Source organism: Taeniopygia guttata, chromosome 30, assembly GCF_048771995.1.
Source record: "Taeniopygia guttata chromosome 30, bTaeGut7.mat, whole genome shotgun sequence".
In the NCBI taxonomy this organism is placed as follows: Eukaryota; Metazoa; Chordata; class Aves; order Passeriformes; family Estrildidae; genus Taeniopygia; species Taeniopygia guttata.
Genome location: NC_133055.1, coordinates 5,661,516 through 5,687,129, shown reverse-complemented (window position 1 = coordinate 5,687,129; position 25,614 = coordinate 5,661,516). Strand labels below are relative to the sequence as shown.

General features: G+C 51.7%; 3 protein-coding genes across 3 annotated transcripts in view; 1 reads left to right on the top strand and 2 right to left on the bottom strand.

Annotated features, from left to right (window-relative positions):
- LOC100226816 (uncharacterized) overlaps window positions 1–25,614 on the top strand; it is a 1,189,242-nt gene that overhangs the window by 487,805 nt on the left and 675,823 nt on the right. The window contains 1 exon segment of the mRNA XM_072919754.1: window positions 21,462–21,824. Within this exon segment, the coding sequence (XP_072775855.1) occupies window positions 21,462–21,824 (363 nt within the window).
- The window catches only part of LOC121469068 (uncharacterized), a 662,903-nt gene that overhangs the window by 421,038 nt on the left and 216,251 nt on the right, over window positions 1–25,614 (bottom strand). The gene's annotated exons all lie outside the window — the stretch shown is intronic.
- On the bottom strand, window positions 8,185–9,117 carry LOC140680896 (olfactory receptor 14J1-like). Its single transcript, XM_072919800.1, has one exon. The coding sequence runs from the start codon at window positions 9,115–9,117 to the stop codon at window positions 8,185–8,187; it is 933 nt and encodes a 310-aa protein (XP_072775901.1).

Below are 25,614 nucleotides of genomic sequence, written 5' to 3'. Positions count from 1 at the left end.
CAGGGAGCCCAAGGCTCTGAGCAGGGAACTGCAATGCTGAGCAAGGCCTGGGCTGGCTGGGGGAAGCAGAAAGGCCAAGCCCTGAGCCCAGCCTGGCACAGCAGGGCCTGTCCCTCACGGGTGGCTCGGGGCTGTTTGTGGGGCAGGGGGATGTGAGGGGCAGCAAGGACAAATGTCACAAACCTGTGTGACCCTGCAGATCCTCATGGAACCAAGGGGCCATTGTGACACTGTGCTGCCTCATGGAATCAATAAAGACCATTGTGAACTCAGAGACCCCAAGGAACCAAGGGTCCATGGTGACCTTGTGCAGCCGCAGTGTCCCAGAGGAGCTGTTGTGACACAGCGAGGGCACACGGAGCCCAGGGGCCATTGTGACACATCAGGGCTCTGTGGAACCACGAAGCCATTGTGACATTGCAAGGGCTCATGGAAGCACGGGGCCATTGTGACACTGCAGAATCAAGGGGAACATTGTGACACTCCAGGGCCTCATGGAGCCAAGGAGACCATTGTGACACTGTGGGGTCCCATGAAACCAAGGGAACACGGAACAGGTCTGGCTAGCTGGGGCTCCTGGGGACCACCTGACAGGTCTGGCTGACCTTGGCATGTCAAGGGATACTTCTCATCTGCGCCGAAAGCACTGGGGATCTGGGCTTTCCTTCCTATGGAAAAGAACTGTCCTTCTTGTCCAGGTGCCTATGGCCAGAATTGGGGTTCCACCTCCAACATTGCCTGTTGAGACACACTGGAGGAGATTGTTGGCTGGAAACATTTCATGTGCGGGAGAGGAAGGGGCAGGTCCAGCCTTGCCCTGCCCTGGAACTCCAGCACTGCCCTGCCCTGGAACCCCAATCCCCCCAGAGCCTCTATCCCAGCCCAGCAGTGTCTGCCAGTCCCTGGCACAGCACAGGCAATGCTCCACAGCCACCTCTGGAGCCCCAGCCCAGCTCTGGAGTGACCAAATGACCCCAAGTTCCAGCTGGGGAAGGGCCCAGGAAGATCAAGGGGTATTTAAGGCTGACCGCAAGGCAAGCACACCTCTTGACCCTACCTCCTCTTGGAATTTCCATCTGAACCCCACCGGAATCCAGGAGTTAGTAGCTCTGTGTGTGCTTCCCTAAGTCTTATTTTTCCTCTCTTTCTGTGTCTACTTCTTCTATTTCTGTCCTCTTGCAAATTTTGAGTAACTTAAAATTGAACAGGCGTAGTGTTTGTGAAGTTGAATGGGCCAAGGTAATGCTTTGAGAAGTGTTTTCTGTAGATTGAATATCAAATTAAATCTTTTGCCAAAGTTTCTCTGATTTCCTAAAGTTCCCAGCAAAAGCTGTTGTGTTGTTTTGAGTTCCTGAGAATATCTTGTTGGTATTTCTCCAGTGCATCCAACTCAGAGGACACAAAAAAATTTAATTCCTTTTAAATGTCTCCTTGAGAGAGTTTTTTAGTGGATGGGGGTCAGGGCTTGTGTGTCCTGCTTGGCACAGCCCAGGCAGGGCTTTCACAGCCCCATCCCACACTCCATTTCCCAGCTGGAGCTGCTGGTGCCTCTGAGTTCTGCTGTCCCAGCCCCAGGGCCGCTCTCCTTGTCTGCCCATTCCCCCAGGGTCTCTGGGCAGGGATGGCCTCAGTGGGGGCTGCTGACATCCTCAGCAACTTGGAGGCTGCTGCTGAATTTTACTGCTCCAGAGGCTTGTGCAGCCTTCAGCTCCTCAGTGCAGGAATTCAGTGCCCCAGGGCTCATTAACATTCAGAACACCTTAACAAGCCAAGCCCTGGGAATCATTTAAGTTTTCAAATCTCTTGTGGTTGATTACACTATATTTAAAAGGACAGTGAGAAATGATTTCTTCAGGTCCTGTTTAGTTTTTTTTACTCCTAATAAATTGATGTGTGAAATCTCCAATTGACACTGAATCCAAGTGCCTCCTCATGCAGTTGGAATAGATATGAAAATCAAGACCCTTTGTGGCTGACAATCCATCAGACTCTGTCCCTGCCCCCACCCCACCATTTCCCCCATCCAAGCCCTGGCACTCAGAGCAGCCTTGTGCAAATCTGAGCTCCCTCCAGCCCAGGCTGCACCTGCGGGTTTCAGCTCCTTGGCTCCAACTCCCACCTGCTTTCCTTGGAGAAGGAGCTGCCCCAGACACAGAGGGATGTTCATTTATTGCCAGCCAACAAAGCCAAGGGAAGGCACAGCTCCATCAAATGCAAAAGTCATTCCTCTGCTGGCTATTAAATCCCCTTTGCACAGCAGACAGACTCAGAGCAATGGAAACACCTTCTGTGCCCAGCACAGATCCCAAGGTCACCCCAAACCCTCCCTGCCCCAATTCTGCCCAGATTTGCTCTTTGCACACACGAGTCACAGGCTGAAGGCAGGAGCTCCCACCATGCCCAGAGGGAGGAAAAGAGGGAAAGTGGATGAAGAGCTCTCCTGTGCAGAGCCAAGGTCCAAGTGCCCCTGCAGTGGGAACCACAACTCATCAGGTTTGTGTCCTCTGGGCTCAGGGACTGGTGACACTCAGAGGCACAGAGAGGTTTCTTGCCAACAAACACAAGTTGAACATTTGAACAGTTTAATAACCATCACAGCTCTTCCCTCAGCTCTCTGTGATGTCCCAGCAGCATCTGACATGTCCCCTATCCCCAAGGGATTTCTGCAGAGGAACAGCTTTGGACAAAGACATAAAAGGTAACTCTGGCATAAATATAAATATAAGTACGGTGTTGATTAATTATATATGTATTTCAACTTCAGAAAGATTGGGCTACTACATAAAGCTCAAAGCACGTTTTAGACAGAGACATAAGAAAGTGAAATTCTGCGATGTAAATATTAGTAAGGTGTTGACGAATGTGATATTTATTTGAACTTTGGAAAGATTGGACAACTTCCTTAAGCTAAAAGCATGAAACCAATCAGTTGAGAGTCACTTGAGTGACCAGACAGCACCTACAGGAGGAAATCTGGGAGCAAGAGGAAGGACATTGATCCAGCTGGTCTAGTGAAGAGATGTCTTTAGACATGGCCATTTTAACAGGAGAGCTGGAAACACCTGAAGGAAGAGGGAGAGGAAATAATAAACAGGATATTGGTGACACACGTAGAAGGCAAGGTCAGTATTTCTCCTCCTGCCTCCAAGAAATTTCTGTTCCTGGAGGGAAAATTTTGCCATTTCTTCAAAGTACTCAAGTGACCCAGATAATAAAAATGTCCTTGTATAATATGAACTGCACAAATATTAAAGCCTGTGCCCCTTTCCAGGCAGACATCAGCTGTGTGCCCATGACCAGGCAGTGCCACTTGTGCCCTGAGGTGCCGAGCTGGGATTGGATCTGTCAGAGAGGAGCTAAAGGAGAGCAGAGCACCTTGCAAGCTGCAGGTCCCTGCCAGCCCCGCAGGGCTCCTGTGCCATCAACATCTGCCCTGCTCCAGTCTGGAACAGGGCCCAGCACGGTGCCGGGACCATCAGAGAGCTGAGGTGTGTGCTGGAATTCCATGCCCTCCCCATGGCACAGCAGCCCTGCATTTCCCTGCTCCAGCCTTGGTCTCCAGCACAGCCATGGAGGCTCTTTGGGCTCCTGAGTGTTCCTGCAGCTGCCAAGGGCAGCTGAGCTCTGCCTTTGGCACAGGCAGCCCTGGCCAGCGCAGGCCATGCTCAGCAATTCCTTGTCTGTGCCCGGCCTTGCTGCCAGCCCCAGCTCAGCAGCCAGGGCTGCCAAGGGCTGGGACAGACAGAGGCTGGTGCTGACAAATGTCCTGGGCCCCTCCCTGCTCTGTCCATGCCCCAAGGGCACAGAGCAGCCTCCTCTCCCAGGCTCTTGCCTGTTTTCAATGCCTTGCCCAGGCGCTGGCCCTGCCCCACAAGGCCTGGGCTGAGTCCTGCCCCTGCCCGCTCAGCCAGGCTGAGATGGACACTGATGGTTTCTGTGCCAGGCTCTCCCAGCCCAGCCCAGCTCCCTGCAAGCTCTGCCAGCTGCCCTGAGCTCTGGGCAGCACCAAGGGCCTCTCCCCAGCACAGCCCAGCCGGCTCTGGCCCCACAGCTCTGCTCAGGCCAGGCTGCTCTGGGCACTGCCCCACGGCCTCAGCCCCTGCCAAGGGCACAGCAGCAGCTGCAGCTCAGCCAGGACTCAGCCCCACCATGGGGGAAGGGGCTTGGCCAAGGCCAAAGGAGCTCCCTGGCTGCCCTGCTCCCCTCTGGCTGAGGTGCTGAGAGCTCTGCAGCCCCTCCTGCCATCCCATCTGCCCAGGCCAGCACAAGATCCCCGGCCCTGGGGCCCTGCAGAGCTGCTCCTGCTCCAGGCCCAGGGCCCATCCCAGAGCTGGGGCAGCCACAAAGCTGTGCCCATTTCTGCTCATTGCTGCTCTGATGGGCATGGATCCTCAGCCCCTTGGGGGTTGCTGGTGAATTTTACTGCTCCACAGTCCTCTTCTTTCTTGAAGTCTTTACTTCAGGAATTCAGTGACAAAAGCTCATAAACATTTGTTCAAAAGTCCCAAAATACGAAACCCCACAGGAATAATTAAAATTTTCAATTCTTCTGTGGTTCATGAGACAGATTTCAGAAGTATGTTCAAAGTGAATATACTGTATTGAAAACAATTAAGAGCAAAGTGTTTTGTCCGGTTTTCTTTTCCCGTGTATAGATTGATATCAACAATGTCCAATTGATATTGATCCCCAGAACCTCCTTATGCAGTCTGAATAGATATGACAATCAAGAACCTTCGTGTTTGACAATCATTAATGCTTTGTCCCCACCCCCTGCCTACCAAGTCCCTCATCCAACCCCTGGCACTCCTATGGATCAGGAATGGTGTGGCCAGCAGGAGCAGGGCAGTGATTCTTCCCCTGTGCTCAGCGCTGGTTGGGCAGCACCTCGAGTGCTGTGTCCAGTTCTGGGCCCCCCAATTTAGGAGGAACATGGAGGGGCTGGAGCATGTCTAGAGAAGGGGAACAAGGCTGGTGAGGGGTCTGGAGCACAAGTCCTGTGAAGAGGGGCTGAGGGAGCTGGGGTTGTTGATCCTGGAGAAGAGGACGCTCAGGGGAGACCTCATCACTCTCTACAACTCCCTGACTGATGGGTGCAGCCACGTGGGAGTCAGGCTCTTTTCCAAGGGAACACTGACAGGACAAGAGGACACAGTCTTCAGCTGCACCACGGGACCTTTAGGCTGGACATCAGGAAATAATCTTCACACAAAGGGTGATTGGGCATTGGAATGGGCTGCCCAGGGAGGTGGGGCAGTCACTGTCCCTGGAAGTGTTAAGGAAAGACTGGATGTGGCACTCAGTGCCATGGTTGGGGTGACAAGGTGCTGTTGGATCCCAGGTTGGACTTGATGCTCTCCAAGGTCTTTGCCAGCCTGGTTGATTCTCTGATGATTGTGACACTGCAGGGCCCTGGGGAAGCAAGGGGCCATTGTGGCACTGCAGGGCCTGGTGGCACTCAGAGGACCATGGCGCCACAGAGCCAAGGGGCCATTGTGACACTGTGGGGCTGAATGGAAGCAAGGAGGGCATTGTGACAGTCGGGGTCCTGGTGGGACCACAGAGCCCACTGTGACCCTGCAAGGCCTTGGGGAACCATGCAGAGCTTTGTGACAGAGCAGGACCTCGTGTCATGATGGGTCCATTGTGACACTGCAGGGCCCCATGGAACCAAGGGGCCAGTGCTGCTCCTCAGAGACTTGTGGAATGAAGGAAACATGTTTGACACCGTGGTGGCCCTTGGGCACAAGAGGCCATTGTGACACTGTGGGACAAAGGAGAGCATTGCTGCCCTGCCAGGCCTCATGGAACCAAGGATCCACTGTGACACTGCAGGGCCTTGGAGACCATGGTGACATTGTGACACTGCGGGGCCCAAGGATCCAAGGGACTTTGTGATACCAAAGGGTCCCATGGAACCAAATGGAACATTGTGACACTGGGAGGCCTCATGGAGTCATGGAGACCATTGGGACACTCTGGGGCCTCATGGAACCGTGGTGACACCAAGGTGTCTGGGAGGGTTGATCTGCTGGAGAGTAGGAGGGCTCTGCACAGGGACTGGACAGGCTGGATCCAGGGCCCAAACCCAACAAGGTGAGGTTTAACAAGGCCAAGTGCCGGGTCCTGCACTTTGGCCACAACAACCCCTGCAGCGCTACAGGCTGGGGACAGAGGGGCTGGACAGCGGCCAGGCAGAAAGGGACCTGCAGGGACTGATGGACAGCAGGCTGGACATGAGCCAGCCGTGTGCCCAGGTGGCCAAGAAGGCCAATGGCTCCTGGCCTGGATCAGGAATGGGGTGGCCAGCAGGAGCAGGGCAGTGATTCTTCCCCTGTGCTGAGCGCTGGTTGGGCAGCACCTCGAGTGCTGTGTCCAGTTCTGGGCACCCAATTTAGGAGAGACATGGAGGGGCTGGAGCGTGTCCAGAGAAGGGCAACAAGGCTGGTGAGGTGTGTGGAGCACAAGTCCTGTGAGGAGTGGCTGAAGGAGCTGGGGTTGTTTATCTTGGAGAAGAGGAGGCTCAGGGGAGACAAGGCAGTGTCAGGGCACAGGTTGGACTTGATGATCTCCAAGGTCTTCTCCAACCTTGCTGATTCTGTGATTCTCTGAATCCACCCTTGGAGCAGTTGCAGGAGGAGCCCTGGGCCTCCTCTTCAGAAGCTCCAGCAGCCCAGGTCCCTCAGCTGCTCCTCACAGCCCCAAAGCCCAACCTGTCAGTCCTGCAGAGCCTCTGCAGCTCCTCCTCACTGCCCAGAACAGGGAGCCCCACAGCCAGACACAGCAGCCCAGATGTGCCCCCTGGCCTGGGGTGCCTCTGGCAAGGGAGCAGCACCAGGCACTGCAGGAGCCTGCAGACAATTCCTGCAGCACTTGTGGGATGATCCTGCTCCCCAAGGGCCGTTCCCATGGTGCCAAGTCAGGAACTGCAATGGGGAGTGGAGGCCAGAGAGGAAAGGGCAAACAGGGATGGGCTGTGTGCAGGGGAGGGAGCAGGGGTGGGCAAGGGAAAGAAATCTGTAACAGGAAGAGTAAAGAAAGCAAAGGTGAAGCAGAGGAAATGCTCAGGGCAGTTTGGGGGTGGCTGCCAGGCAGCCCTGGCTCTGAGCAGCAGCGTCTGCAGTGGGACAGGAAACTCCCAGCTGATGGGAACAAACTTTCTGGCTGACTGCAGAGGCCAGGACAAAGCTGAGTGGTTTCCCTGGTGTCCCCCAGCCCTTCCTGGCCCCAGGGGCTGATGGCATTTGTGCTCCACCAGGTTCATGTCCCCACAGCAGCAGCATGGGGGTGCTCCCGCCTGCTGTGTGCAATGCAAACAGGGGCTGCTGAGCCAGTGCTGCCGTGTCTGTGCCTGCAAGGATGCGGCACCTCTGTGAGCTGGGGGAGAGGCCAGGGCTGCAGAGGGGGGATGTTGTTGGCAGCTCCATGAGGACGCTCTGGGACGCTGCCCTGGGCTGTGCAGCGCACTGGGGATGGATCAGCCCCTGCTCTGCTGCTCCTTCCCGTCTCCCCCAGGGCCCTTGCAGAGCACCAGCCGTGCTGTTTGCCCCCAGCCTGCCCACAGCCAGTCTGGGGCTGCTCACGGGGGTTTTCTGTGCTGAGCATTGGCCTGGCCGTGTTCTTGAGAGAGCCTGGGCAAGGAGCCTGGAGCCCCCAGGCCCTGGCCTGAGGCGTCAGCGCTGCCCCAGCAGTGCCCATGGCCTGTCCCTGCTGCAGCCCCGGCACTGCCACCCTCAGGACTGTGCCCGGCCCCCAGAGCACTCAGGCCCTGCAGCAACACCAGGGCCACCAGGGCAGCGGGGCAGGGCCACGGGAGCAGCGCTGGCAGCACCAAGTGCTGCTGCTCCTGGGCACAGCTGCTGTGCCAGCACTGATCTGCCCCAGCTCTGCACACAGACATTGCTGCTGCAGCTCCAGAGAAGGCAACTAAAGGGCATCTCTGCAGAAAACTTCGCTGGGAGTTCCTTTAGTTCCTTTAAAGTCACTGAGAGCGCAGCCCCTCATTGACAGAGTCTGTGGGCACAGGGAAGGTGGAGACAAACAAAAGAGAAATGGCACAAACAGTGTGATCAATTGTGGAGAGTATCAATAAAATGAAAAAAAAAATTAAAATTACAACCAAACCAACAATAAGTATCAAATATGACTTTTATTGCAAGTAATTTGCAGAAATTGGCCAGCAGTTTAATGTCCTTGAAAGCATCCAGTCATCAGTCTCCACACTGCAGCCTTGAGCTCCTGGTTCCTCAGGCTGTAGATGAGGGGGTTCAGGGCTGGAGGCACCACCGAGTACAGAACTGACAGGGCCAGATCCAGGGATGGGGAGGACATCGAGGGGGGCTTCAGGTAAGCAAATACTGCAGTGCTGAGGAATAGAGAGAGCACGGCCAAGTGAGGGAGGCAGGTGGAAAAGGCTTTGTGCCGTCCCTGCTCAGAGGGGATCCTCAGCACAGCCCTGAAAATCTGCACATAGGAGAAAACTATGAACACAAAAAAACACAATGATAAACTGACAGTAAACACAAGAACCCAATGTTCCCTGAGGTAGGATTTGGAGCAGGAGAGTTTGAGGATCTGTGGGATATCACAGAAGAACTGTCCCAGGGCATTGCCATGGCACAGGGGCAGAGAAAACGTATTGGCTGTGAGCAGTAGTGAATACAAAAATCCACTGGCCCAGGCAGCTGCTGCCATGTGGGCACAAGCTCTGCTGCCCAGGAGGGTCCCGTAGTGCAGGGGTTTGCAGATGGACACGTAGCGGTCGTAGCACATGACAGTCAGGAGGGAATACTCTGTTGTAGCAGAGAAAACAAAAAAAAAGCTTTGGGCAGCACATCCTGTGTAGGAGATGTCCCTGGTGTCCCAGAGGGAATTGTGCAGGGCTTTGGGGACAGTGGTGCAGATGGAGCCCAGGTCGCTGAGGGCCAGGTTGAGCAGGAAGAAGAACATGGGCGTGTGCAGGTGGTGGCCGCAGGCTACGGCGCTGATGATGAGGCCGTTGCCCAGGAGGGCAGCCAGGGAGATGCCCAGGAAGAGGCAGAAGTGCAGGAGCTGCAGCTGCCGCGTGTCTGCCAGTGCCAGCAGGAGGAAGTGGCTGATGGAGCTGCTGTTGGACATTTGCTGTGGCTGCACATGGGCACCTGGTCATGGAGAAAGGACAGGGACAAGTCAGGAGAGGCTGTTTGGAGCCAAACCTGAGCCATTCCCTGCAGCCTGTCCTGCTGGGACTCACCCACTGTTGTTCCTGCTCTGGGAAAACCTTCACCCAGGTCCCTGCCTGAACTCCAGTTGTGCTGGCTGAGTGTGCCAGGAGCAGCCAGGCCTGTGCGTGGGAGCTCTCAAGGAGCCATCCCTGCCCTGCTGCCCTGGGTTTGTGGCCATGTGGCAGAGGGACAAGCCTGGATATTTAGGAGCTGGGCTCTGCAAAGGTGATGCTGCTGCTGTCCAGGGCTGAGGAGTGGCTGAAGGCCCTTTGGGAGGCTCCCAGCAGAGAGACTGACCACCCAAAGTCACAGTTCTGGAGTCTCTGTAAATGTTCAAACATTCCTTTGATGATCCTGTATTTCTCTTTCTGCTCAGAATGTTCTGTCATTCTGGGATTACAATTCCTGTTCTGCTTCTCTCATCCCCCTGTTGCCTATCATCAAAAGAGAAAAAAAAGAACCCTTGCAACAGTGTTCGAAAAGTAAAGTAAAAACCAGACCTTTATTGGAAGTTCCCAGGTGTCCCAGTGGGGATGAGGCACACCGAGCTCCTGATTTCAACAGTTCATTAAGATTGATTAATTAGGATATTTAACAGGAACATCCAATAAGATATTTGTCGGAACTCAAAATGTCCCTCAGACATTTTTAGAGGTTCCAGGCCTTGGTCAGAAGCATTTTAGACCCTGGCAAGCAGCTGAAAACAGCTGTGATTTTGAGTTTGAACCATGGAATGAATTACCAACTTTAAAGGTGGAACAAGCAGTCACAGAGGGTTAGATGATATAGTAAAAGTAGTCACAAATTAGAGGGTAAAATTTTTTAGTATTGTACAGGGGGGTTTTAACACCTGTACAGGGGGGTTTTACTTTGTACAGGGGGGTTAGGAGTTCTAAGATGGAGGAAAGTGGGCCTGAACCTGTTTTTCCTCCTTCTTCTTCCTTACCTCCATGTTCTTGGTGATGTTGGCATTTTTCTATTGGTTTAGGCTAGGGACACACTATTCAACGTAGATGATAGATATTGGCACATTATTGTAAATATAGTACACGTAATTTCTTGTATATAATGTTTGTACCATCCCACTGAGGGGCAGAGCCCCACACACCGCCCTGCAGGACAGAGCTGCGGCAGGGCAGCAGAACTTGTTATAGATAAGCAAAAATAAACAACCTTGAAACCAGCACAGACGAACTATGGCTTCTTCTTTGGCAACGGGGCAGAAAGACAGAGACTTTCTACAATCTCGGAATCACCAATACCCACAGATTCCGACAGATATTCAGTTGTCCCAATTACACAACCCTGGCTCAACCCATTGGAGTAGGTCCAAAGACTTCTTTGCCCAGATTTTGTTATCCCTGGTCACATTCAAAAACGAAAATGTTCTTCTTGCAGGCCCTCTTCCTTATAATAAGACTATATAGTATTAAAGGAATGTATTTAGACAGTCAGCTTAATGTTCTAAAATCTAAGAGAAAGGTAACGAAACATACTAGAGTTAATTAAGAATAATAACTATATTACCTATATAATAGTAGTTTAAAATAGTTAAGAGTTTAATAGAGTTAGGTAGGATTATAATTTTATAACTATATCATAATAATTTGCAGAACTGCGAATATATGAAAAATATATGAAAAGCAAACCCCTTTTTGTCACCACCCCAAACTTCCCATCATTCTCCAAGCAGGAAACTGAAAACACTCTCAGGAAAGCTCCTGACCTTTACAGCAATGCCAGGCTTACCTTCTTTGGGAAGTGCCCTCCGGAGCTGTGCCCAGGCTGGTCTGGAGCTGGGAGCAGCCCTGCCCCACCCAGCCCCTCTCAGCAGCAGCACCTGCCCTGCTCAGGGTGGCTCCTTCCCCCCACAGCTCCTGGCCAGCGCTGGGAGCAGCTCCAGGGCCGGCTGAGAGCTGTCCCTGGCAGGCAGCAGAGTCCTGGCCCAGCACAGCGCCCTGGGCTGCAGGACCCTGCTCTGCAGGACAGCCCTGGGCACCCCTGGCTGCTCTGCACAGGAGATGAGCAGAGAATGCACTCACAGGGTCTGTGGGCATTGGGATGTTCCAGCTTTAGGAGATCACTGCAGGAGCTGCAGCTGCATTGTCCTGCAGCCAGAGGTTCCTGTGCCAAGGGCTGGCAGTGATTCTGCCCCAGGCACTTCTCAGCCCCTTCCCAGCCCTGACTGATTGAAGCTCTCTGTGCCTCTGTGCTGTGCCCGGGCTGGCTGCAGGCAGTGCCCCAGCCCTTCTGGGCTGGGAGAAGAGCTGCTCAGCAAGAGAAATGTGCTTTTGAAGCTCTTCTTGGTTACCAGGATCACCCTCTGTGCCAGGAGCCCGGCCCAGCTCAGCAGCACAGACACAGCACAAGGACTTTAATGACCCTCTGGGGCTTTGTGCTCAGGCCCTGAACATCAGGCCCTGAGAGGGAGCTGCAGAAACCTCTCCAGAACTCCAAGTCAGAATCCAACTCCAAAGTTTCTTGGACTTTTAATGGGTCCCACTGAGGGACACGACTGAGAAAGTGTCCCCAGGCCCCAGGCAGAGCAGAGAACTGGAGGCACTGATGACAGGTGGGGACAAAGAGAAGCCAAGTCTTGGTGCCCTGGGGCACAGCAGGGTCTGTGCCACCAAGGGCTGGGAGGAGACACCTTGTCCTGAGGCCCTGGGGCCTCCTGGCACAGCCCCAGCCAGGCTGGGCACTGTCAGCCCCTGGTCCTGCCCTCAGCATCCCCCCCTAGCCCACATCCCAGTGGCCTCAAGGATCTGCTGGAAGGAGTCCCTGGGGAGCCTTGGCCAGGAATGGCCCTGGGGGCTCCTTCATGCTCCCAGGGACTGCAGGTTTTTCAAAGGACTTTGGCTTTTGCTTTTGCCTTGCAGTCTCTGAGAGGTTTCTGCAATCATGGCTTCCAATTATCTGCTGTAATTAGTCCCTGGAGAGGCTTTGTCAGGAGCCACACTCAGTGGGGCCCATTAATGCTTCAAGGTACTGCAGTTATTTTAAGGTACTTGGTGTTTCCCTTTTAAACCAGACTCTGTGAGAGGTTTGTGCAATCATGGCCCCAATTATCTGCTTTAATGAGTCCCTTGAGAGCTTTGTGCAGACACTCAGTGGAGCTCATTAATACTTTGAGATACTCAACTTTTGTATGTTACTTTAGATTGTCCTTTCCACACTGAGAGGGTTTTTTTTGCCATTTTGAGTCTCTGAGAGATTTTTGTGCCATCCTGGCCTCTAATTCTCTCCTCCAAGGAGTCCATGAGGAGCCTGTGCTAGGGATGGACCTCAGTGGGTCCCATTAATGCTTTGACACATTTGGGTGTTTCCTCTGACTTGACTTCTGGAAAGGTTTGTGCAATCTCCACTCAGGCCCTGAGGTTAAAGGTCTCAGCTCCAAATGCACCAACAGGGGTCATTAGGATCAAGCAACTCCTGACAAACCATGGCTCTGCCTTGATTTCCCTCTTGTCTTGGGCAGTTCATTAGGAAAATTTCCTTCTGCAGTTATTGAGAAATATTTTGAAGAACTTTTAGGAAATATGTATTCCTGTTTTAAAGGGTGTGTTTTATTACTCTTCTTATTATACAATATGTGATTGCAGCATTCAGTGACGGATACTGACCCAGGGACACTCCTAAGGAGGTCTGGCCTGGTCAGAGACACTGTGCCTTGAGATCTGACCCAGTGTGGACAACCTTGCTCCCCATTCCCCAACCCCATCCTGTCTCTCTTCACTCCCCTGGGACCTGCTTTGCTCAAAGAACTGGCTGTGCACAGCCAAGGAGGGTTTCTCCTTCTTTTATTTTTGAAGTTAACTAAACTCCTGAGTTTCCCCATTGAAAACAGATACCCTCCTCAGGTCTGTGCCAAGCCGAAGGTGCCTCCAAGACCACTACAGCTGTGAGGGTGGATCATCATCCCAACCCGCACTGGGCCATTGCAAGGGGCTGTGTCCATGGACACTGCACTGACCAGACTGATGGGTTTGGGTGCCATGGCAAAGCTTATCAGTTCAGGTTTCCTTGGAAACCACCCCAAGGAGTCATTTCTGCAGCCAGGTTCCAAGGCCTGCAGAGCTGCTGCTGCATTCAGCTGCCATGGCAGCCCTCAGGACAAAGCAGTGCCAGGGCTGTTCCAGGTACAATTGCAGTGACACACATTGGTGTCACCAGGTTCCACAGCAACAGCCACAGGGACGCGTTACTTGGTTTGGTGCCGTGACAACCAAGGCCTGGAGCTGCTGTGATGGTTGTTTGCCATGGACACCTGCCCTGGACCCCTTGCTCAGGGCTGGTGTCACTGGAGCTGGGTCTCTGGGAGCTCCAGAGGCGGCTGTGGAGCATTGCCTGTGCTGTGCCAGGGCCTGGCAGACACTGCTGGGCTGGGATAGAGGCTCTGGGGGGATTGGGGTTCCAGGGCAGGGCAGTGCTGGGGTTCTGGGGCAGGGCAAGGCTGGACCTGCCCCTTCCTTCCCAACACACAAAATCTTTCCAGCCAACAATCTCCTCCAGTCTGTCACAACGGGCAATGTTGGAGGTGGAACCCCAATTCCGGCCATAGGCACCTGGACAAGAAGGACAGTTCTTTTCCATAGGAAGGAAAGCCCAGAGCCCCAGTGCTTGGAAGGGAGGTGAGAGCCTCACTAGGCCAAGGCCAGCCAGAACTGTCAGTAATGGCAGATTTTTCTGGGACCAGCTTTCGGATATAGGGAATTTTGGAGGTAGAACCCCAATCTCAGCCATGGGCACTAGGAGAAGCTGGAAAGTTCTTTCCCATAGGAAGGAAAGCACGGAGCCTTCCCCAGTGTTTTGGGGACAGATGAGAGGTCACCCTCATGAAAGCATTGCCAGCCAGACTTCTCATGGCAATATTCCTATGGGAGCAATCCCTGGATAAAAGGAAATTTGGAGGTGAAATCTGAATTCTGGCCATGTGTGCCTGGAGAAGAATGAGAGTTCTTTTCCATAGCAAGGAAAGCACAGAGCCCCAGTGCTCCAGCAGCTGATGAGAGGCAGCCCTTGGCATTCCAAGATCAGCCAGACCTGTCAGGTGGTCCCTGGCAGGCCAAGCCAGCCAGACCTGGTCCATGTTCCCTCGGTTCCATGGGGTCCCACAGTGTCCCAATGGTCCTTTGCTTCCAGGAGGCCCTGAGGTGTCACAATGCCCCCTTGGTGACACCAGGCCCTGAAGGGTCCCAATGGTCTCCATGGTTCCATCAGACCCCACAGAGTCATAATGGTCTCTGGGTCCATGAAGCCCCGCGGTGTCACCATGGCCCCTTGGTTCCATGGGCTCCAGTGGTGCCACAATGATCCCCTTGGTTCCATGAGGTGCCCACAGTGTCACAGTGATCTCCATGGGAAGGAAAGAACCGAGCCCCAGTGTGGCAGGGGCAGCCACCAGAGGCCAAGGCCAGCCAGACTTGATGGTACTGGCAGATTCTGGCTGGGAGCAACCATTGGATATAGGGAATTTTAGAGGTGGAACCCCAATTTCAGCCATTTCTGTGTAGATAAGAAGGATGGTACTTTTCCATAGGAAGGAAAGCACAGACCTTGTGTTTCAAAACAGAAGAAGAGAGAGGTGGCTCCTGAGAGGCTGAACCAACCAGACCTGTTTGTCCTGGCAGCTTTCATCATATGGAATTTGGGAGGAGGAATTTCAATTTTGACCATGGACTCCTTGAGAAGAAAGAAGGTTCGCTTCCATTCGAAGGAAGGCACAGAGCCCCAGTGTTTCAAGGCAGGTGAGAGGCAGCTCCCAAGAGGCCAAGGGCAGCCAGACCTGTCTGTCCTGGCAGCTTTCACTTGGGAGCAATCCTTGGATGTACAGAGTTTTGGAGGTGGAATGCCAGTTTTGGCCATGGATGCCTGGTCAGGATGGAAGGTTTTTCCCTATAGAAATGAAAAACACAAAATCCAAATGTTCTGGAAGAAGATGAGAGGTGGCCACCCTTAGGCCGAGCCAGCCAGACCTGTCTGTCCTGACACCTTTTGTCTAGGGGCTGTCCTTCGACACAGGGCATTTTGGAGGTGGAATCTCACTTTTGGCAGTGAGCACCTGGACAGGAAGAGGAGTTCTTTTCATTAGGAAGGAAAGCACAGAGCCACGGTGTTTCAGAGGCAGATGAGTGCCAGCCCTCAGGAAGCCAAGGCCAGCCAGACTTGTCAGTCCTGGCAGCTTTTGTCTGGGAGCTATCTTTGGATACAGGGAATTCTGGAGGCAGATCCTCAGTTTTGGCCATGGGTGCCTGGTAGAGATGGATGTTTTTTTCCCATAAGAAAGAAAAGCACATGGTTCCAGTGTTTGAAAGGAAGATGAGAGGTGGCCCCCAAGTGGCCAAGCCTGCCAGAGCTGTCTCTCCTGGCAGATTTAATCTGGAAACAATCTTTGCAGTTAAGAAAATTTGCAGAAGGAATCCCACTTTTGGCCATAGGCCCCTGGAGGAGAAGGACAGTTCTCTCCCATGGGAAGGAAAGCCCAGATCCCCAGTGCTTTCGGGACAGATAAGAAGTATCCCTTGACATGCCAAGGTCAGCCAGACCTGTCAGGTGGTCCCCAGGAGGCCCAGCCAGCCAGACCTGTTCCATGTTCCCTTGGTTCCATGGACCCCACAGTGTCACAATGGTCTCCTTGGTTCCATCAGGCCCTGGAGTGTCACAATGTTCCCCTTGCTTCTGCAGTGTCACAATGGCCCCGTGCTTCCATGAGGCCTTGCAATGTCACAATGGCTTTGTGGTTCCACAGAGCCCTGATGTGTCACAATGGCCCCTGGGCTCCGTGTGCCCTCGCTGTGTCACAGCGGCTCCTCTGTGACACTGCGGCTGCACAAGGTCACCATGGACCCTTGCTTCCTTGGGGTCACCGAGTTCACAATGGTCTCCTTGATTCCATGAGGCAGCACAGTGTCACACCGGCCCCTTGGTTCCATGAGGATCTGCAGGGTCACACAGGTTTGTGACATTTGTCCTTGCTGCCCCGCACATCCCCCTGCCCCACAAACAGCCCCGAGCCACCCGTGAGGGACAGGCCCTGCTGTGCCAGGCTGGGCTCAGGGCTTGGCCTTTCTGCTTCCCCCAGCCAGCCCAGGCCTTCCTCAGCACTGCAGTTCCCTGCCTTGGGCTCCCTGCAATCCTGGCCTCAAGGATCTGCTCTCACCAATCCCTGGGGAGCCTTTGGCAGTCCCTGCCCTCACTGGGGCTCAGTGATGCTCCAAGGGACTTGGAGTTTTGCTCCTGACTCCTTGAGCAGCTTCTTCACCCTTCTCTCAGTGCCTGAAGGTCCTGGACTCAGTCCCAAATCCATGGTGGGGATCATCAAAATACAGAAAGCCCTCACGGGTGCTTTGACTTCATTAAATTGTTTTCATCTCTCCAGGGCTTGTGCAGCTGATTGAAGTCAGTTTGGAGTTCTATTAAGGAGGAAGATTTCCAAGTGCACCTCATGACCTTTTTTCCTTCAATCAAATGTGTATTTTTTTATTTTCCAGTTCAGAGAAGAGCTGATAGAAGCATTCCCCAGGTGATCTTGACACTGAAGTTCTCCTTAGGAGGTCTGGGCATGTAGAAGAATGAGTCCCCTGAGGACTGACCCTGTTTCGACAAGCTGCTCCTCACCCCCAGCCTCACCATGTCTGAAATCGCCCACCTGGCACTGACATCCCTGTGCCCTGCAGCAGAACCTTGTCCCTGAGCTCTGCAGCTCCATGTCCCAGCCCATTGCACCGTGTTCCACCTGCTCTCCTCAGGGCTCTGCCTGCACACAGGCCCAGGAGAAGTTTTCCTCTTGGGAAAGAAAGAATGGAAAAGCCTGAGCAGGTTTCCTAAACAGCAAACCCCACTCAGGAGCCACCTGCTCAGTACAGGCTGCCTGGAATGGTGTCACCTTTCTACAAGGGACAGTGTGACCAGAAATGATCTCTGGAAGCAGAATTCTCTGAGACTCCCAGTTGAAATCTCTGTCCCACTCCTTTCCCTGGATCTCTGTTTCAGATGGAAGCTGCTGGTGCCATCCTCACCTTTAACCTCCCTCTGGAATGCAAACAGGTGTTCCCAGGTGTGTTAAGCAGGATTTGCTCAATGTTTCCATAAATCTTTTGTGTCCCCCATGGAAGGAAGGGGCCATTTTGGCACTGAGGGGGTGACGTGGAAGCAAGGAGTCAATTGTGACCCTGGGGTCCCATGGAACCAAGGGGCCATGGTGACACAGCAGGGCCACGTGGATCCAGTGGTCCATTGTGACACTGTGGATCCAAGGAGACCATGGAGACACACCCAGAACCTCATGGAACCAAGGAGTCCATGGTGACCCAGCGGGGCTGCATGGAGCCAATGGTCCATGGTGACACTGCCCATCCAAGGAGGCCATTTGGACACTGCAGAAGCTCATGGAGCGAGGTGGCCATTGTGACACTGAAGAACTTAATGAAACCAAATATCCATGGGGACACAGCAGGGCATTATGGAACCCAGGAGCCGCTGTTGGCAGTGCGGAAACTCCTGGAACCAGGGGCTGTTGTGGCACTGCAGAACCAACACAGCTGCTGCACCTTGTCACCTGCCCTGCACAGCTCCTTGGGAGGCACGGCAGGAGCAGCACCCTGGGAGCCTCGGGAATGCCCCTCTGGGATCCATGGCACACACTCCCAGGGGCTGGAATTCCAGTTCCCAGCCAGGAAAAGATGTTCCTGCCCTTGAAGGCAAAGCTCCTATGTAAGAGCCAAAAGCCAAGTGGAGCAAGATCTTACAGTGACATTTCACCGCCAGCCTTCCTAACTTCACCCATGGTTGTCGTAGCTCATGGATTGGGAATTAAATCAGGGCAGGGTCTTTGGTGGGAGCTGCCCTGGGTCAAGGGAGACACAGAGAGAGAAACAGAGCAGGCAATAGAAGGCAGGAGAGAAAGGAGATGTTTTGGTTTGGAATGACAGGTGTCTGCTAAGGGAGGCAGGAGACTCTCCTGAAATGGAAAAATGTAGACTCTTTCCTTCTGAATTGTTATAAATTTGAAATTAAGGGTAGCTCTCAGGTAAAAATATGGGAGCAGGAATAACAGCTTTTTATTAGGAAAGAAAATGAAAATATGAACAATTCAGTGAACAAAAACAACACTGAGAGAGCCAGAATACAACCTGACACTCTGTTGGACAGGGTGTTGGCCGCAGTCCAATTGGAATGGTGGCTGCAGTCCTCCTGCAGTGTCAGGTGTGATTCGCTGGAGAAGTGATCCTGTAGAAAAGGGTGTCTTCTTCTGAAGAGGAAGAGGCAGCTGTTCCTCTGAGAAATCCAGCCCAGAAAAAGCTGTGTTGGTGGGCCAGAATCTCAAGACTAGATGCAGGTAGGAATGCTTGGCTCCACCCTCTGGGCAGAGCATCTCACAATGGGATGTTACAGTTCTTATCAGTCATGCAGCGACATTCAATGGTTCATTATCAGCAGTTGTCTCACCTGAGGGAGGACTGATTGTGGAAGAGATAAGGAAAAACTGCCCACTTAACACAGGACAACTGCCATACAGATGGCAAATAGAACACATCTTGCTTTTCAGTCTGGGACAGGAGGACAGAAACAAAATCAGCTGAGAAGGTGGCACTCTGAAAAGCAAACCAAAATTGACAGAAAATGAATGGAACAGAAATCAATAATTCTGGAAGTTTTATTTACTATCAAAATAAATCACAACCACCCAGACCCACACAATCTTAATCCCACAACCTCAAATTTAGATCTCACTTCTCCCGATCTCCTTCCAACCCCATCTCACCCTAGAGGCTGTGGAATTGAGTAATTTTGGCATGGGACTGAGGTGGGAACCAGCCATTTTGAGGTGGGATTGAGCCATTTTGGGGTAAGATTGTGAGGTTTCCAGTGGGATTGAATAATTTTGAGGTGACAGAGCAATCCACCTTGTCTTTTGGAGTGCAAAGATATGGAGAATACTACCAGATATCCCCCAAGAACCCACAAATCCTCCAGAATACGTTCCCAAACCATAAATTCCACCACAGATACCTCTTAAATGGTGGGACTTTTGACATCTCTGGTCAATACTCTTTTTAGTCATTTTTCAGGTGTTTTAAGTGATAAAGAAAATCAGAAGAAAATTAGGGCCAAACCAAAACCAGAGATCCCTTGAGCATCCCCTGGGCACAAGACAAAACAAACTCAGCAGAAATCAAACTTAACCCTACATAAAATGCCTTGAGGAAGATTTGCTCTTCCCACAAGTCACTTGTGATGGAAACACAAACAAATCCCAAACTATAAACCAACAACAGAAGCAATTCTGTGGCAGTTCCAAATTTCATCACTTCCAGCACAGCTCCAACTCAGACGCTGGCAGGTTCCAAAAAAGAAACATGGAAATTTGGCCCAATACAGATTATTAAAAGGAAGGGAAAGCTCTGTGTAGCTGTCATAAAGGTGACGGGAATGAAGAAAAGAATGATTCTCATATTTGGAAAAGCCCCCAAGCCTGCGAATTCACTAATTATTCGGGAGTTTAGCTACTTGAGCTGGGCTTCTTGTAGGACTTTAGTAGCCTTGTGTTCCTCACCTTGGGGTGACTGATCCTGGTCAGTCTCACTGGTATGATTTGCTCCCTTTCCTCCAGTGACTTTAACGAACTTTTCAGGGAAGGACAGGAATATATTTTCTTTACACTGGCCACCCACAACAGCCATTTTCCTCATAAGTTCTCCCAAAAGTTGCTCAGAGGAAGCTGCATCCAAGTTTCCAAGAGTTCCTCCAGAAAGAGGCAGAACCTCCTCATAGGAGGGAACCAGGCTGTTGTCAAAAAGGCACTTGGGGTCAGACAGCAGTGCCCTGAACTCACTGTGCAAAATAATATTGCAAGCTGGTTAATAAAATTGTTAGAGAAATGCCTCTGCCCTAATTAAGGTGCTACCAAGACCAGATCCAAGGTGGATTTTATTGAACAACAAATGTGAGGTAGAGAGAGGGATGGAAAGAAAGAAAAAAGGGGGGAGAGCAAGGGAGTGACACGACAGAGATCTCCCCTGGGGTGGGGCAAGTGTGACATTGTCCCCTGTGTGCGTGGCCTTCCCAGGGTGGGGGTTTTACACCTGAGCCAGTTTGGGTAAGGGAGGTGGTGTTCACCCCCCACCCCGAGCAGGGAGTGCCTCACTGTTTCAGGTTACAGTGTCAGATGTAACCAAAAGTGTTTTCAGTCACCATCTTCATAAACTGTTATCAACAGGTGGGGCAGTGTTCTTTATCTCTTCCATGGCTCAGCCCTGATAACGCTCTCCAGGGGCCATCTTCTGTTAATGGGCCATTGAGTGTCACTGCAGGACTGATAAAATTACATCATCCCATTGTGGGATGCTCCGCCCAGGGGGAGGAACCAAGCATTCCTACCTGGATATAATCTCACCCTTGCAACACCACGACCACCTTGCCTACTGCATTCCCAGAGGACGAGAGCTCCATAACCACCACTGGACCTTCAGAGGGAGACCAGACCCTTCTACAGGATCACCCCTTTGACAGAATCACGTTCATCACTCCAGCCGGACTGCAGCCACCATTTCATCAGACTGCTACCACCACCCTGACCAACGGGGTGTCAGGTTATATCCTGACTCTGTCCGATTAAGCCAGTGTTTCTGTATAATTGCCTTGATCTGAATTTTCTTCCTCAATTGTCATTCTGGTTTAGACTCTCCCCCTGGTTTGCCTTCCACCCAGGACAAAACTGAATGTGCTCATCCCTTGTTTTCCTCCCAAAACAGAATTTCCCATCACGAGCCCTTTGCCAAATGGAGGAGAAAGCTGTGAGGAAGAGGAAGATGCCCTGGGACACCGAGGCAGGTGAGGAGGAAGTCAGTGCCCCTTTCCTCCTCTCTCCTGTTCCATCTCCCAGCCCAGCCTGGCCCCCGGCTGCAGGACAGCCCCGCTGCCGATGCTCTGCTGATGGGGACGCACTGGGGGGATCTCCTTGCCCTTCCTTGTGGCATGGAGGCAAATCCCATCCTCTCCTCGTCCTTCCTCCCCCTGAAAAGGAGCTGAGGATGGAGACCAGGGAAGATAAATACCCGTGGGAGAACCTTGTGGAAGAGGCCATTTTGAGCGACTCCACAGTGCAGGAATCCAACAGGGAGGTAAATCCCCAGCGACACCACAGGAGGAGGGGCTGCAAATCCAGCCCAGGGTGCTCTGAGGAGTTAAGACCCAGCCTGTGCCAGGAAGGTGGGCAGAACTTCAGCCAGAGCTCGGAGCTGGTGGTGTCTGAGAAGCTTCACGATGGGGAGAAGCCCTACAAGTGCTTGGAGTGTGGGAAGAGCTTCAGGCGGAGCAACAACCTGATCCGCCACCAGATGATCCACACTGGGGAATGGGCCTATGAGTGTGGGGAGTGTGGGAAGGGCTTCGGCTGGAGCTCAGAACTCATCATCCACCAACGCATCCACACTGGGGAGAGGCCCTACGAGTGTCCCGAGTGTCAGAAGAGGTTTCACACCAGCTCTGATCTCCTCAAACACCAGCGGATTCACACGGATGAGAGGCCCTTCCGCTGCCCTGACTGCGGGAAGGGCTTCAAGCACAACTCCACCCTTGTCAGGCACCGGCGCATCCACACTGGGGAGAGGCCCTATAAGTGTCCCCAGTGTGGGAAGAGCTTCACCCAGAGCTCTGACTTGACCAAACACCAACGGAGGCACCGGTAAGGGAAACCCTGGCATTTCCCCGAGTGTGGGAAGAGCTTCGTGCTCTGCTCCAGCTCCATCCCCTGCTGGAGAACCCACATTGGGCACAGCCCTGGTGACCCACATTCCCTGTGATCCATGTTGGGAACACACCCGGCTGCTTCTCCTTTTGCTTTGGCCCTAATTTTCCTCTGATTCATCTTTTTTCTTTAAACACAGCCAAAACAGGGTTAAATTAAAGCAATTGATGAAAAATATCTGAAGTGCCACCATTTCACAGGCGTTTGAGGGGGAATTTAGGATTTGGGGATGCATTTTGTGTGGATTTCCCCTGTTGCTAAGAGGCAGGAATTTGATCTCACCCTTCTTGTGTTGCTAACAACTCGTCCCTTGACCCAAACCCCAACTCCACCCCTGGGATACCCTATACAAACCCCACAGCCCTGCTTTTGCCCTGTCTTTCAGGGGTAAGAAATGGATTCTGGAGCTTTGTGAATCCAAGACCCGTCTCATTTGTTCCTGCCGCCGGCAGCTGCACCCTCCCTGAACACTGTGAACTCAACTTCTGGAGGATTTGTGGGTTCTGGGGTGATTTTGGGCAGTCTTCTCCATCTCTTTGCATTTCAAAAGCCAAGAGGGATGGATCTGTCACCACAAAACCACTCAATCCCATTGAAAACAACGGAATTTTAACCTATAAAGCCACAATCCCACCTCAAATTGTTTGTTCCCACCTCAAAAAACTTAAATCCCACACAAAGCTCACTCAATTCCACTGCTGCCAGGGTGAGATGGGTTTGGGAGGAGATTGGGAGAAGTAGGATCTCACTTTGGAGCAGTGGGATGGGGATTGTGTGGGGCTGGGTGGCTGGGATGTATTTGATAGCAAATAAAACCTTCAGAGTTACTGATTTCTGTCCCATTCATTTTCAGTCAATTGTGTTTGCAGAGTGGCTCCTTCTCAACTGATTAAATTCCTATAAAAATCCCTTTTTAAAAATCATCTAACCCAACAATCCAAAAACTAATATCCAAATAAAAACATCCATCCGCAATTAAGTTTTTAAAAAATAATTTAAATTTTTTAGCGTACTTAAGGATATTAATAAAGTTTAATTATTTGCTTAAAATGTATGAGAAATTACAGTGGTGTGGGTTTTTTGTGTTTAGTAAATTTGTGATAGGAATAGTTTTACCAAGGTGTGTTAGATTGTATCTTAGTTTTTTTAGATATTTTTTATCTGAACTCTATTAGATAATGAGTTAAAACTTTCAAAAGGTATTTCTTGGTATATAATTTATTTATTTATATTTATTGGTAATGTTACATTAATAGTTATTGTTGTTTTGGGTTAAATCATTATTGGAGTATTGTACATAAGAGTTGAAATACTTATCTTTCAATTATTTTATATTTAATTATAATTATAATTTATTGATTTATAATTTTATTATAATTTGTTGAGAGGATAGGAAGGAAATTCAAAGTCAGGAACATTTTTTCCTGGCCAGGAACTGGAATTCCAGACCCTGGGAGTGTGTTGTGGTTTAACACAGAAGGAAGAGGGCCAAGCCAGTCAGTGATTGGGGTTGGACATTGGCACTTGGGGTGACCAATTGAGGCTGGACACGCCTCTGAGATCACAGAGGGGTTAAAAGCAGAATTCCCAGGAGAACTCGCTCTCTTTGGTTTCGGTCAGGGTGCAGTGCAGCCTCTCCCCTGCCCGGCCCGTGGCTGGCTGGGGCAGGGGAAGCCCCACGGCCTGACTGAGGTAAGGCCGAAGGGTGCAGGGGCTGGAACCGGGCTGGCTCCCTGCAGATGAAGGGTGGAGGAAAATCTGGGATGTCTGCGTCCCCCCCGCCAGGGTCTCTGTGGAGAGAGAGAGAGAAAGAGACAGCAAGAGCGTGGGCGGGGAGCGGGAAGTGCCCAGCATGGGAGCTGGAGGTCTGGGCAGAGAGCCTGGCCAGCTGGCCAGGGAATTTGGACTTTTAACCCCTTCTTGGATGATGAAAGCTTTGTCAAATATTATTCCTCCTCAATTTGAAAGAGGATAAATGAGACAGTCTGGGGCCTGAGATGTAAGAAGGAGAAATTTTAGGTGGGAGGAGATGATGGAGTGGTTTTTGGCTAGACTTTCTCTTGTTAGCCATAGACTGAACCAATTTTCTCCTCCAAGAGAGAGACTGTATTTTAGGAGGATGCATGGTGAGGCAAGAGACCTGTTTCAGCAGCTGAGAAAAAGACAGGAGTGGAGTGAATAGAGAAGAGTTGAGGAGGGTTGTGGTGATGCCCCCTGTCTTCAGAGAAGAAGAAGAGAAGATCTCTGTTCTTGGACCCTCGGCCCCAGGGGGAGATGGGGCAGGACTGCGGTCCCAAAAATGAAAAACTGAACTGTTGTTTTTTTGGTTTTTTTCCCTCTTGGCAAAGCATCCTTGAAAAGAAAAATCCTAAGAGCAGTCTGTCCATGGAGCAGTCTGTCCATGGAGCAGTCTGTCCATGCATGGTGGTGAGAGCACTGTGACATGGAAAGGAGAGTGTCACACTGGCAGATTCTCTCCAGGCAATGCCATGTGTGACATGAAAACACAAGAGGTGGCAGCTGTGTTTCCTGGGGGTCTATGGCACAGGAGAGACTCCTCTCTCCCTCGATGGACAGAGTATTGATCCTCTGAAGGGTGGGAACCTGACTGGGGGTCCAAGTTGTGTCCCACTGTCGTTTGTTGGAATTGGGGGGAATGAGAAGGAGTGTTTTGGAAGGTTTTAATTTTGGATTTAATTTTTTTTCTTACTTTTTAATTTTATAGTAGTAGTAGTTTGATAAAGTTTCTCCTTTGTTATTGAGCTTGGAACTACTCTGCTCTGTTCCTGATTGCATTTCACAGCAATCATTTGTGGGGTTGCATTTTCATGGGGGCACTGGCATTGTGCCAGTGTCAAACCATGACACAGGGGCCATCTGACAGGTCTGGCTGATCGTGGAACATTGAGGGCTGCCTCTCATCAGTCCCTGGAGAACTGGGGCTCTGTGCTTTCCTTCCTATGGAAAAGAACCATCCATTTTTCCAGGTGTCCACAGCCAAAATTTATACTCCCCCTGAAAAATTCCCTATATGCAAGGGTAATCCCACACAAAATCTGCCAGGACAGAGAGCTCTGGCTGGCCTTGGCCTCTGGTGGTCACCTCTCATTTCAAGGAAGTCTTGAGAAAAATATTTGAACAGGTTTGGCTGCTGTAACATCAATGAGTCTCTCATCCTCTGAAAAATTCAGATGCTCTTCTGATAAAATGTGTATTTTTTTTTTCTCATTGTGCATTATGTGTGAAATATAATTTTCAGCAAAAAGATATTACTCTGATCACTCTCCCAGTGTTATCTGACACAAACCACCTCATCTACATATGGATCCAGGTCACCTGTATAAACAAACACAATAAGGAATCCACCGGGAATTATTTGTCTCTGCTCTCATCTGTCACATCTCCTCTGGAGCTCCAGGTGCAGCCCCAGCACTTGGAAGGGCTCAGGGGGTCACAAGCTCAGCTCCCACACAGAGAATGTGAGGACCCTGGGGTGCACTTCCTGCCCCTGCATGCTCAGCCAGGCTGAGATGGACACTGATGGTTCCTGTGCCAGGCTCTCCCAGCCCAGCCCAGCTCCCTGCAAGCTCTGCCAGCTGCCCTGAGCTCTGGGCAGCACCAAGGGCCTCTCCCCAGCGCAGCCCAGCCGGCTCTGGCCCCACA